Raw genomic sequence first — 15,180 nt, 5'->3', positions numbered from 1 at the left:
CATTCACACACACCAGGTACTTGTAAAAATAATCAAATGCACAATAAACTCTTCAAAATACTGCACTCTGCAAAATATGCCTTGAAATAACTGTATTTTGTGAAATAGTCTTTGAAATGACTGTACTTTGTGAAATAACTACACTGTAATACTGCACATACTTGCAAACGCTTTGCACACTTCAGATACTTTGAATAGCTTTAGTTAATACAAAAAAGTAGCACATAGTGAAAAAATACGGTTGTTTTCTTTTTTTTCTTTTCTTTTTATTTGTATATGTTATGCAACTTGGATATTGTTTCAAATGTTTTCATAATTATTTCAAATATTTTATCAATATGTTGCAGTATTGGACATTTCATATAATAAGAAATTCGCTTTGAGTGTTCTGGGTGCTTTGTGTTATATTTGTAGTGAAAGAAATAATTTAAGCAAATTTTTGTACCTGGAATTTGTTTTTAACCTGTTTTGTGAGTCATTTGAGCAATAGGGATGATCCATGCCTGTATATTCCTCCAACTTGAACTGGTTGCCTCAGAGCTGTAACTGGATCCCATTCTGACACCATGTCACTCTTGTTATGTGCATTAAGAAGACACTGAAGCTTGAGTGTTCGTTTAAGTAGTTTATTGTATACAAACACAGGATGGATGGCAGTAACATTAAACTTAAACTGACTGACTGCATACATGCATACTCTCACTCTGCCTGCTCACTCAAAATGGCGCTCTGGCTTGCACGTGCTCAGTACTTATATGCACATGCTAGTTCACTGGAAAGCTTCTTAAAGGCACATCACACACACTCATCGACAGTATTAGCCAAAAGCAAATCGAATCAGCTAAAATGTATAATACAGATGTACTTCTACACATACTAGAGATTAAACTTTCATTTCAGCTGGCTTAAAAACTAGTACAATCTGGCTTTTTCTGTTTTGAAATAAATAACACTTCTGTTGTGAATAGGACAGTAGTCTCACCATACACAAGAATGTCATATGCAAAGCATTATGTACACTGATATTTCAACTATTCAGGATTAATTTAAACCACTCTGTACACCATAATCAAAAGATTACCTTGAGAAATGGTGAAGAAGGTATACTCACCATACCCACAGAGCTTTCAGAAATTATCCTGCTGCAAGGCTAATATGCTGGACATGCCTCATTCCTATGCACTACTCCAGTATATTTCTCAGTATCTGCATCTGTGGGACCACATTTTTACTACACAGCCCATGTTGATACGCTCTGTGCCCTGGTAAAGGGGCAGGATCACTACCACCTGCCAAACAGAACATGAGGCCTACATCCCATTCCTTGACCATCTTTCCATTCATATGGGGTACAAGGATCCATTAGCAAAGTCAAGACTGAAAGATGGGTCTGCAGCCATGAAAAACTGGAATCTGCTGCAGATGAAACTCCCAAATAACTGTGGACATGGCAAGTTTTTACACAATAGTTTAGAAAGACCCCTGCAGCAGATATTGTGCTTGTGAAACAGAATGCCAAGCAGATAGAAAAAAAACTAAACAGGTTAGGAAAACTAAAATAAATGAAGGGAGCTGATTAGCAATGCCAAGGCTGTTTGGCCAGAGAAGGCATGGCCCAAGCTGTAATTATGCGCACACACACACACACACACACACACACACACACACACACACACACACACACACACACACATCTGTGCTAGAACATATTTCAAATGAGCACTACATACTTCAATGCATCAAGTGGGGTAGCATTTGGCCATCTAGAAAAAGGTTCCTAAGCCTGCAGTTAATGAAATACTATGCCAAAAACATAACAGACAAGCTAGACCATTCTCTAAGCATATTTTCACTTTCAAAAGGCAAAAGAACAAATGGCAGTGTACACCAAACATGAAGCAGATATTAAAACTTCCTGTATGCTTCTGTAAATAAAACTAGAAAGTGGATGGACTGATTCTGGACAATGACAGAGACCACGGTGAGAAAGAAACAAGGATAGATATATGCAGAACCCTAATCACTTGAACCATGAGACAGGAGTCACTGCAAATGACAGGACAAAAGGATCTGAGAGAATGCAACTTAAGATATCGCTAACCGACCTTCCAGTGGATGAGTCTGAGAGTTACCAAGAAAGACATTTTGAAAGGAAGATGAAACAAGCTAGACTGGTAATCTCAGTGTGATGTTCAGCTTTCTAGAAAACACCTAATTGGGCCCAGCCCTGGTGTTAACAGAATCGCTCAGTTGTATATGGTGTCACATACTTTCATTCACACTCATTTTCAGACTTCATCACAACCATAAAAAATCATGTGCTACACTATCTTCATTTAAAACTCCACACATTTCACATGAGAAAAAAAAAAACAGGTAAAATACATCCATAGAGACAATGAAAATAAAAATGAAGCTGTACAACTAATTTGTTTTTCAAAGCTAAAATGCCCTTAATTGTAACACACTAGAAATGGAACTGCTCTTCTAAACCTGGCAAGTTTGTAGCATTGGCTCTAATTTGCCTCATAAGTTCTCTGTTATCTAACAATGTTTTTCAGTCACTCCACGCTATGGGACTGATATCTGTTCAGCCACATTTTTTTCCACCTACTACATACTCTGAAGTGTTTTTCAAGTGCACTTGTGTATCATCTTTTTTGTCTATACTGTAAATATATTGGTAGATATTTACTCTTTAAAACTTTTTCAGTCTTTACTATAGCAAGTGCATTACATGCATCACAGCTTGACAGGTATACAACCCATGCCATGTTGCAAGTGAAACATCTGAAATTAAGATGGCATAGCTGTCAATGTCCCTTTCTCAAATATATCTATAAACTGACAATGGCACAACACCCACAGTTGTAGTGCCTGATATCTCCTTGTGTTTTTGATGCAAAGGGCTTTCAAGATGATTTTTGATGTTAGCTTTTCTCTTGTATACAAAATCGGGTTCTACTCTTAACAAATTAGTAGGTCCCTTAAATAATCAAATATTTTCCACTGTTTTGTCATGTCTCTAATGACTTTGCTATTTGTTGTGTAGGGCAATAACAAAGATGGGGATTTTTTTATCATCATCAGTGGCAACATCTGTACTATAATTTTTGTTTTCTTTTGAACTAATCAGGCCTACTTTAATAATAAGACTATGTACAGTGTCCTTAATTTATCTGAATATTGCTGTAACCCTAAAACAAGTTCCAAAGAGTACTTTCTTTCTGCCAGCATTGCACTTCTGTCAGCTTAGTACACTCCTCCTTAAAGACGTTGTCGTCTGAATCTAATCTTAAAAGTGTTATAAACTGGCTTTTAACCATTCCAATTAGACCCTCTTAGTAAAAGTCTGCATATCATTGCTGGAGCCTTCCTGTGTCCTGACAGAGTGCTCTTCAAACTATCTGGAGATGTACAGAGCTGAGTATATTTTTCTGGCACTTCAGAGTTGTGTACTGGTAATTGTTTGACTAATTTTATATCATTGCTGGCTGACTTCAGAGTTGTGCACTGTTATTTTTGCTTCACTGTATAGTTTTTCAGATCTCTGCTGAAGGTGTTGGTTTTCCCATACCCACCTTCCCTATTCCTGTGTTGTTTTAATTTGGAGACTTTTGCCGTTGCCCGCCCCCACTGTAGATTTGATTTGGGACACCCCCCCCCCAGTCCCGTCTCTTTACCTCATTCTACCTAATAGACTCCTTCTGCACTTGTTTTTAGTCATTTTTAATTTAATTGCATTTTTTAAACTGTTTGGTCTAACAATGCTACATACTCAAGTGTGCTAGCTTGTACTGCATTTGAATTGTTTTTACTGCTGTTTTAGCTACTTTTCTGTATAAATATATATTTATATATATATATATATATATATATATATATATATATATATATATAAAATTTAACTTTCCTGTAACTAGTGTAGTCCAGATTCAGATTTGCTGTATCCAGGATGGTATGTAAGCTTCTGAGCCGCCCCCCCCCCAAGCTTTCTGTGTTGGGGGGAAGCCTTCTAGCTTATCAGTGGGAGTGGTAAGCACTAGGTAACCTATCTTCCACATAAGGAGTGGTTCTGGCCCAGAAATTGTAGTTATTGGCCGTTTGGGCAGTTTTTCCATCTCTCTCAACTTTCTGATTTAAAAGCCAGCATTTGCACTTGTTTCCCCCCTTTCCTGTAACTAGTTTAGTCCAGGTACAGATTCTTAGTTTTAGCACTTGAATTTGCTTATTCGTGATCAGCACATGTTCAGAACTTGTAAGCACTAAATAACCTACTAATTACTACAGCACTCAACCTTCCTCATTACCTAGAGGAAAACAGTTTTGGTACTTACTTTCATCACTTGCTTAGTGAAAAACAGCTCTTGTACTCACTTTCCTCACTTATCTAGAGGAAAATAGTTTTTTATTCAGGCATGTCCAAGGGTCATCTCCCAGTGTTCTCTCCTATCTATCTGATGAATCTGGGCATCTTGGGGCAATGTAATAATTGCCTCATGTACACAGACAACCCTCACCTCCTACCACCCAACACTACAACCTGTGAGAGATGCACTTATCTAGCCAAACTGGAGGTAAAGCTCTCTCCAATCAAGACTGAACTTGACAGTCAAGAGAAGAAGGTAAACACTTGCACCACACCACACTCATCACATAGTCTCACTAAATCTGCACCACCAAAATCCACACATAGAAACACAAAAACATTTGTGGAGGCTCTCAATAATAATCTACTCAAGCAACAGAGACCTCCAAAGCAGAAATGCAAGCAACCTCCACCCCCAACACGCCCCAAATGACACATAGCCCGCAGACTCAGTGTGCCACTCAACCACAGCCAATAAGGCAAAACAACGTACCCAGCGCACTAGTCATAGGTGACTCTATAGTCAGGCACACTGATGTCCCACTCACCAGGCTAAACAAGGAGAAGATTACTGTCAGCTGCCTGTCGGGTGCCAGGATCCGCCACATAACCCACGCACTCAAGTCACTCCACAAAAAGTACAAATATGACTCTGTCATTGTCCATGTTGGTGTGAACAACCTGAGATGTACCTCGCTGAAGTGCATGAAAAGAGACATGGAAGAGCTCTCCAATCTTCTAGCCCAGGCAGGTATGACCCTAGCCCTGAGAAGCATTCTGCCATCACCCAGAATGATGCCGCAGTACAAGGACAAAATGATTGACTTCAACAATTGGCTAAGCTTCTGGTGCCATTCTAAAGGGATCCAGTATCTGTCTGCCTGGGATGACATGGTCGACAGACCACGATGCTTTGCCAGAGATGGCCTGCACCTGTCACCCCTGGGATTCCGGATACTGGCTAAATTTCTTGCTGCCCCTATAGTGCCTTTTTTAGGCAAAGTTCAAATGACAAATTCACCACCGTAACAGGAACAGCCAAGCAAAAACTGAGGGTGATGCTACTCAATGCTAGAAGTCTAAATCTCAAAATGCGCTCACTCAAGGCACTCCTTAAAATGGAGAACATTGATATCTGTGCAGAGACTGAGACCTGGTTCAAGGCTCCAGAGAACACCCCTGCACTACCAGGCTATAACTCATACCACACTTTTCGGCCATGTAACCTGGATCGGAACGCCAAAGGCGGAAGTGTGTCCATATTCATTAAGGACATCCACACCTCCAGGCTAGTTGCTCAGCATAATGCAGCAGAGGTTATCCAAGTGCAACTAACTCTGGGCAAAACTGCAATCCAAATTGTAGCTTGTTACAGATCACCCAACCATGCCCCAGGATTCCCACTCCTCTTTTCTTGATGTACTGGAAATTATTAGGGTTCAACCAAACACCCTGATAATGGGCAATTTCAACTACCCCACCATTAACTGGGAAAACTACTCATGTGCCAACTCCTTCGCCCAATGCTTTTGGGAAATCATAAACTCCAATGCCCTAGATCAACTTAGCCACACCCCCACCAGGGGCAACAATATCCTAGATCTAGTCATTACCAACATGAATGACCGGTGTTCCACACCTGAAGTCAATGCCTCATTGGTCCGATCCGACCATAAGCTAATTACCCTAGATATCCACATCCTGCCCTCACCCCCCATTAAGAAAACCATGGTAAAAAATTTCTCCAAAGCCAACTTCATACTTTTTAAGACAGAAGTGTTGAACTTCATGACACCCATGCAGATGGACAATACAGTTATAAATACTGAATCCTACACAATTGCACTTTATAAGCACTTACATGAGTGCATGGATCGTGCTATCTCAAACAGAACTAAGATGCTATCCTCCAAAAAAGGAAGCCAATCTGGTGGTCCCCTGCCTTAAACAAACTGTACAACAGAAGAAAGAAACTGTTGCAAAAGAGAGTAAAATCCCATGAGTGGAGGAGCTCCCTGGTCAGCCTCAGTAAGAAGCTGCGATCCCTGATAAAATCCTCCAAAGCTAGTTACGAAAACAAAATCACCACTGATTCTAAAGACAACCACAAAGCATTCTATAGCTATGTCAAGAATCTCAGTGGCAACACTCAGATCTGCTCTGAGTTACAGTACAATGTCACTAAATATACAGACCCAACTGATATTGCCAACTTACTGGCAGATTGGTTCAGTGCTAACTTTACCCTCCTCTCACCCCCTAAAGAGCCCATCTCTATACCGGAAGAATGCAAAGTTCCTGTAATCATGGCTGCACAGATAAAAAACACACTCTCCAAAGCCAAGAACACAGCATCCATGGGACCAGACAACATCTCAGGCTGCGTTCTTCATGAACTACAGAACAAACTGGCACCCCACCTAAGTACCATGTTCAATCATAGCCTCACCTCAGGCTTTGTGCCTGCTGAATGGTGCACAGCGATGGTTATCCCACTCCACAAGGGGGGAGCCACCACGGACCCCGGGAACTACCGCTCCATTAGCCTGATGAGCCTGGTCTGCAAGGCCATGGAACGTATCATCATGGAACTTATAAACAAAGACACTGGTAATCTCCAAACTCTGGACCCCACCCAGTTCGGGTTTGTAAAAGGCAGATCATGTCTCCAAACCTGATAGACTTCTTTGAAGCAGTCAACAAAGCTGTAGACAAGGGTAAGGTGGTTCACACAGCCTATTTAGATCTTGTCAAGGCTTTCAACATCATCCCCCACTCTGGAATTATAGATAAACTCACTAAACTAGGTATAAATCCCTATGTCACAAGATGGGTTGCCAATTGGCTCACTGACAGAACCCACAGCAGACTCCAAATCAGACTTCAGACCAGTGACAAGTGGAGTACCACAGGGTTCAGTCCTGGGTCCTCTCCTGTTTGGTATCTACTTCTCTGAAGTACAGGCTAACACAGAAGGTCTTTGGCTAACGAAGTTCGCAGATGACTGCAAACTAGGAGCCATAATCGAAACTCCTAACAATGTGGACATCCTACAAAAGGGCCTCACTGAGACAGATGCCTGGTGTCAAAGCCATGGCCTCAAGCTCAATGCCAAAAAGTGCACTGTCATCCCCTTTGGTAAAAACTCTATACCCATGAACTACAACATAGGCGGTATTATACTTAACACCAAAAGTGTGATAATAGACCTTGGGACACAGGTGGACAGTAGTCTCTCCTTTGATAATCACATCACCACAGTAGTCAGGAAATCCTTCTACATGGCACACCTCATCATAAAAGGTTTCTCATCCAGAAAAAAAAGAGGTCATTGTTCCCCTCTGCTCATCACTCATTAGACCCATTATAGAGTACAATGCCCCTTTTGGTATGTACCTCACAAGACATCTACAACTGGAAAGGCCACAGAAATACCTCACAAAGAGAATTACCGGCCTCAAACAGATGCCCTACACAGACCGTCTCAAAAAACTCCAGCTTTACTCCGTCGCATATCACCTACTCAGAGGTGATCTCTGCCTAACATACAAAGCTATGTCAAACCCAGAGCTGTTAGACATGCTCCACTTAAAGAAATCCCAATCCCTCCGAGCTACATGTTCTAGGGACCTAAACCTTATCACCACAATAAACAGAACATGCCGGAGGGATAGATTCCTCTCCCAGAGACTTCCCATACTCTGGAATAAACTACCTATCTATATCAAACAAAGCTCCTCATTAGTACTCTTCAAGAAAAATCTTGATGATTGGATGGGAAATAGGCAATTCACCCCGGGATCACCTCTGTGGCTCTGCTCGACAGTGGCACAGGAAAATAATCTTGGGTGGCAAAAGCCAGGGTACCTTTTTGGCTGGGCTTGTATAGGCCCCAGGGCTGATAGCCTAGTACCTACCTATTCCCTTCTATGAAAAGGATTGTAAAGGAGAGTTTCTATAAGTGGGTTTCCTGTAAATACTACTAGTAATGTCATTTCTGTGTCCCTTAATTAAGTCCACATCTAAAAAGTTTACCCAACTCTTACATATTATGTATTTAAATCTGAGAAAGCCAGTGGTTCCCTATAAGTATTCAACAAATTCATTGAATTGTCCAATCATACCTTTCCATACTAAAAATACACAATCCAAAAATCTATAGTAATTGTTAAAAAACTGGAAACTACGTTTAAATACAAAACTGTTCTAACTAACATAATACAGCATTTGCAAACATAGGGGCTCATGCTGTCCCCATTTCCACTCTTGTTTATAATACTCTCCTTTAAAGCAAATGTAACTTTTTTACAAAACTAATTCCGTAAATGTAACCATCAACTGTATCTTTTTGTTACTAAGCTCTCAAGTTTTGCATTGCAAAACAGTTTGAAAAATTCAATTCCAGTCATGGGTTATGACTGTAAATAAATCTTTAATGCACATGTAACAAAAATAACAATTTCCCTTAAATGAAACCAGTCTCAGCATGACCAGAAAATGCCAAGAGTCCTTTACTATGGTTTAGAGAACAAAACATAGATTTGCATTTCCTGTCTACATACATCGCAAGTGTTTCTGTCTTAGACCCTCTTGTGGCCACATTAGAGTAGTGGATTCCCCAAATCAGAATGTAATTTTGACAAAAAGCCGGAATCAATGGATGAACCAGGTCCAAAAATGTATACTCTGCAGGACAAATATCACCATTAAGTAATAGTTCATCAGGTAATGCATCAATCGGCCTGTATGCTATAGGGATTTAATTTTTGGATACTATTTCATAAATATCTTCTTCCCCCAGCAATAACATCATCCTCCCAATGAAGTCCGCAGTCTGCATAGTCACCAACCCACTTCCCTTGTTGAGTTTCATAAATCTCAGCTCCTTGTTGCCCGTTAACTGTCTTAAAAGGCAATCTTCTAGAAAAGCATCAATGATTAAAATGTGTTTCAGACTTGGACAAAAGAAAGGTTATTGCTTTCTGAGGTAGGATGTGTTATCTCACCATCAGACACACTGGTGGCATGGATCCAGTACTACAATGCTGTCATTAAGGTCATGGTGATCCTGTGATTACTGTCACTGCACAGGGAAATGATGCAAGCAATCCTAAGATCAGCTAGATAAACCATGGGAAGTGCCTGCATCCTCTGTGGCAGGGAAATCTGTCCTTCCTCATGCACATTAGGTACCAGCTTTTTACATCCACAACTATCTTTTTACAAGCAAGTGTCATTATTGGAATCAGGAAGAATCTCTCCTAAAATGAAAGGGTCAGCTAAAGATTGCTGCCAAAGATGGGCCTATCAGAGGTTAGTGGCTTAGGAGAAGGCAGCAACAGAGACCGATCATCCGAAGTATGGAAACCTATAAAGCTTTAATTCTGCTATCAGGACTAGTTAGGGGTGTTGGATAAAAGGTATATAGCTTTAAAGATAATGAGGTCATTTGACATCTGTATGTCTAATGAGCTGCTTTCTGTACTCCACGGTTTGATTCCCTCAGCTACTATGTGCATAGTGTGCATCCCCAAGCAAATCACTTAACCAGACAGTGCCTTTTTAGAGCAACTGGGAAATTGAAATAGGCTCCTCAATGGTCTCCTGGACTGCATATATGGCAACAATCTATGAACCTACACTGTCTCTTTACTATCTGCTGGCTATCTAGATGTTGTATGGTGTCAGATATGAAAAAATAGTTGGCAGAACTCAAAAGAACTATTATCTGTTTCCAAGAGTTTGTGCATTTGGAAGTGCAGAAATACAATTTAACTGCAAAAATGCTTCAACCGTAACTCCATGGAATTCTTTTAGTTCAAAGACGTGTAAAAAATTGGAAACTTTAAATTCAAATATTCAGTTTATTCCTCAGAGTGAGTGGATTAGCCAAAAAGCCTGAAAAGAGTGTGCTACATTACTACATATTGTTGTGGAAAAAATCTTGAATGTGGTTAACTTTTTCAATTTTTTTGATAAGGAGAAAGACATAGTAGCAGTACATAGATGTTCAGTAATTGCCGTAAGTCTAAAAAGAATTCACTGTCTTATTAGATATTAATTTTTTTACAGGAACACAAGGCCCTACAATGGCAATAGATGTGTATTTAACTAAAGAACAGAGCTAAATTATTTATTAATAACAGACATACATTGTTGGGGGTATAAAATTATGATGCAAAGGACACTATAGTAAGTGAAACCAACCTAACCTTTTCAAATGCCGTGGAAGTGTACAGTTCAATTGAAATTACCAATATACAGTTGAAAGAATTAACCAAGGAAACAGATATGTGCAGGATAAAATGTGAGTGAAATAAAAAGTAGAAAAATGAGAAACAAAGCAAAAATGTGTTGCAGTAGCAATGAATATGAAAGTCATGCACGAATCCAAATGGAGACCAAAGAAATGTGTACTTTTAATTCATACTTCATGAAGTAACCAAGGCTATAAACATGAGAAGAAGATCTGCATTATATTTAAGCAATTTGTTGCAAAATATACTACAAAAATATGTTTTTCTAAGATGTGTAAAAGTAAGCACAGTGCAATTATAAGAATATGTACTCTGTAGAATAAAAATGTAAAAACTGAAATGCTTTTAGGTATTATGAAAGTGAAATGTATTGAAACAATGAAATCTGAAACTACATCAGAGGCAGTGAGACAAGAATGCAAGTCATACTGTTGGCAAGAAATGCTGGCAATTAATGGACATCATGTGAATATAAACTGGATGCAGGTGCAGACTGAAAATGCATATTGTTTTTATATATTTTATTTGTGACAGAGGGAAAGAATATTGCTATAGTATGCTATTATATTATTTACATTATATAAAAAATACACATATTTGAATTCCGAAATCATATGTTTTGGTGTTGGGATGAAATTATTTACTGCTAAACATAACACCCTGCCTCACAATTTTTATGGTATTAAACCGCAATAATGGATTAATTGCAGTTTTTGCAATGTATCCGGAATGTCAAATTAAAAGTCTATGAAGTAGTTCGTAGTTCTCACTACAGCTCTTCCAATGACCTCTGTTGGAACACTGAAAAATACCAAGCAAATACCTTCACCAGCCACTATATCCACTATGTATGCTTGCCCCCAGCAGAAATCATTAAGGTAAATAAATAAGAAAAACTTTTCTTACCTTTGGATACTGCCTAAGATATGGGTCCAGCAGCAGCTCTGCCCCTGCAAGATCCTCATCACCACCTGTCCCTAAGGGGAACAAAAGTACCAAGAAATAATGTAACATAAGTGCTTCCTTTAACCATGACAAGCATATAATCTGTGTTCTTCTTATACATATAACCAAGTACAAGATGAGTTTACAGAGGTTTGTTACATCAGGTAGAAAATATTGAAACAACATTAAATAAGTACGCAAGAACAATTACAATGATGGACTAGGGTATCTGGCCTTTAATAATGAAGGAAGTCTGTGGTTGAGAAACAAGTAGTTCATAACACACTGTCGAAAATGAAAGTTAACTAGCTTTAAACCTAAAATTAACAGTGTGCTAAATTTATGACAGACCACACAAACTTAACTTTAAAATATAGAACTGTTAAGGAAAGCAAGGTTAATAACTTTACTACATTGTGATACTCTTTATGCATCATTTCCTTTTTTAATATTCAAAAAAGGCATAATACTTCACAATTGTCTGAAGGTACTAACAGTGTCATTGCAGAGATAGCTTCTTCAGTGGAACACCTGCTGCCCCTGACCCTTATTGCTTGTAGGCAACATAGGCCCAGAATTTGTGAATGAAGAGAAACAAGGATAGTAGCCAAATTAGTGATTCTATGCCGCTTGAAAGTTACCAGCTGCCAACATTAGTTGACTCCACCAGACATACTGATCTGTTAATTTAGAGATTAACTATGTAGAAAGATGGAAAAGACAGGGTAAATGTGTACAGTACACATTCTCCGACACAGACTATGCCCTGAATCATCTTTGTACAAGTGTTACTCTGTGGTACAAGCACTCCTCTTCTACCATAAAACTGAGCAAAAACTCTACTTGCATCATCAACTGCACAAGTACCTTACTGTATTAAATGCAGCAGAAGTCTTTTCTTCCTTCAAAGGTAAAAATCTCTCTTCCAGCATTAACAAAGGAAAAAAAATTCTGCATCATCTATAATCATAGGACCATTGGAGGTTACTATGCTATCGACCCGGAGGTCAGTTCAAGTCTAGCCATTTCATACCAATGTAATACCATACATACGCTAGTCAATACCCAGGATTGTATTTATTAATGACTGCCCATGTTCAGGAGGGTTGTGGGCACTATCCCCAGTAAGAATTTCTAGTGCCCCATCCACTTTATTAAAGGCCATGTAAGAAAACCTGAGAACTACTTCATAGCCAGGTTTCTCTTGAACAGTGTCACAAAGGTGCTCTGCTTCACATGAATCAGCAGCCTATTCCAAAGATGCAGCAGTCACTGGGAGACAAATCTGTCCCTCCAGCACATCCTATTCAAATTACAAGCCATATTTAGGTCCCTGGAAAAGGTAACTCTAGTCCCATCTGATTTATGGATCTGCAGCAAATTCATTAGGTTTGGGTCAAAGACTGCTCTGTAAGCCAGACACAAGCGTCCCCTAAGAAGTCTATACAATACTGAGTACAGTGACAGGAATATTAGTCAGTCTGTGTAAGGCTCATGCTGGCATCGCATGATCTTCTTAGTTAGAAACCTCCGAGGTCTCCCCAATTGCTGCAGGCGCTTTGTATGGTACATGCAGAGAGGGGCATTATACTCGATTATGGGCCTGAATAGTGATAAGTATAGAGGGGGTTATAACTTCCTTTGCTCTAGAGGCAATGCATTTACTAATCAAGTGTGCTACACGTAAAGCCTTCTTTACTACAGTAGACACATGGTGGTCAAACTTAAGGTCGCAGTTTACTTGTAATACCAGATCTCTTTCCACTTTGTAGGTACATAGGATATTACTGTTACTTTGTTAGTGTGAAGGGACATTGTTTTTACCGAAGGGAATGATGATGCATTTCTTTGCATTCAGTTTGAGACCATGACTAAGACACCAGTCAATGGTCTGTGTAAGACCCTCCTGAAGTATACTGACATAATTTGGGGAGTCAGTAACTGCACCCAGTTTGCAGTTGTCCACAAGCTTGGTCAGCCACAGCCCCTTGGTCTGAATTTCTGAGAAGTATATACCAAACAGTAGGTGGCCCAGTACTGACCCTTGTGACACCTTGCTGGTGATAGCTCTGCTGGTTGATGTGGAGTCAACCACTTTGATAATCTGTGACCTATTTGTGAGCCAGTTAGCAACCCATCTTACAACAAAGGAGTTTACATTCAGTTTGCTAAGTTTAGCTGTAATGCCTGAGTCTGGGATTGTGTCAAAGGCCTTTGTCAAGTCCAGGTATGCTGTGTGCACAGATTTGCCCTCAATGGCCCTGGTCACATTTTCAAAGAAATACACCAGGTTTAACAGGCAGGATCAGCCCTTGATGAAGATGAATTGGGTTGTATCCAGGGCTTGGAGTTCACCTATGTCTTTATTTATGAGGTCCATTATGATACACTCCATGGCTTAACAGATGAGGCTGGTCAGACTCAGATCTATAATTCCCTGGGTTTGTTGTTAAGCCACCCTTTTGGAGGGGAATAACTGATGCTGTTCTCCATTCCACAAGAACAAAGCCAGTGTTTATGCTGTGATTGAATAGGGTAATTAATGGTGATGCTAGTTTCTGTTTTAGTTTGTTTAGAAGATAGCATGGGATGCCGTCTTGTCCCACAGAGGCTGTGTTTTTGCCTTAGACAAGCCTTTAATGACCTGCTCTTTGGATATGTGGGGAGGGCAAGGTTTGTGATAAGTTTGGAGGGGTTAAGGGAGTGAAATTTTCACCAAATCTGTCCAGTAGCAGGTTTGTTATCTCTGCGTGATCAGAGTGTGTGACACTGTTAGCCACTAGTTCGACACATGCTTAGGTCTTACCTTTTAATACATAGCTGTAAAAGGCCTTATGATTATCCTTAGCTGTGACTGCTAAGTTTTTTTTATCAAAGTTACCCTTAGAGGATTTGACGTGTTGTCATATTTGCTTGTTGAGGCTGAGGAGGGTGCATTTCCATTGTTGGGGCCTCGCCTTAGTTTTCTTAGACGGCAACTTTTTGCATTTGTTGTAATGTTTGTTGATGCTGGATGTCCACCAGGGCATTTTTTTTTTTTTTAGAGCTCTGTCTTTGATTGTCTCTGGAACAGCCAAGTATATAGACTTCTACAAGTGATTGTACAGGGCTTTAGTGTAGGCTTTGATGCAGTGAACACTTCCAACCTGCGGTAAGACTTTGAATGCATTTATACCTTCCCCTAGGAGAGTAGTGTTTGCTTTGGTGAAGTTTTTTATTCTGACTTTGCTCTTTGTGAGTTCTGGCGTTAGTGCCAGTTCAAAGGCAACTGATATGTGGTCAGATTTAACTAATGAGGGTCTGACAGTTGAGGTGGTACATCTGCTTGTGATGTTAGTGAGAACCAAATCTAGTATGTTTGCTCCTCTTGTTGGGGTTGAACAATTTGTTCCAGGGCATTTGAGTTAAAGTTAAGGAACTTTTGCACTATTGAGTTAGGGCTAGCATAAATTTCCCAGTTGACGGTGGAATAACTGAAATCCCCCATAACCAGAGTGCTTGGTAAAATTTGGATCGTCTCCAGTTCGGTCAAGTAGGCTTTGTGGGTCCCATGACCCATGCAGGGGGATCCATAATTGGGGTCTTACCAACCGTAACCTGTACTTAGAG

General features: G+C 39.8%; 1 protein-coding gene across 2 annotated transcripts in view; it reads right to left on the bottom strand.

Moving 5' to 3' along the window:
• Positions 1 to 15,180, bottom strand: part of LOC122812266 (tetratricopeptide repeat protein 39A-like) — an 825,358-nt gene that overhangs the window by 146,036 nt on the left and 664,142 nt on the right. For both annotated transcript variants that reach the window (XM_044084661.1, XM_044084663.1), the window contains exon 10: positions 11,533 to 11,603. In XM_044084661.1, coding sequence (XP_043940596.1) covers positions 11,533 to 11,603 — 71 coding nt within the window. The remainder of the gene's footprint in view (positions 1 to 11,532; positions 11,604 to 15,180) is intronic.

This window comes from Protopterus annectens, chromosome 9.part0, assembly GCF_019279795.1.
Source record: "Protopterus annectens isolate FY-2018-M chromosome 9.part0, PAN1.0, whole genome shotgun sequence".
NCBI classification, from domain to species: Eukaryota; Metazoa; Chordata; order Ceratodontiformes; family Protopteridae; genus Protopterus; species Protopterus annectens.
The sequence above is the reverse complement of the archived record's forward strand: the minus strand, read 5'-3'. Positions and strand labels throughout refer to the sequence as shown.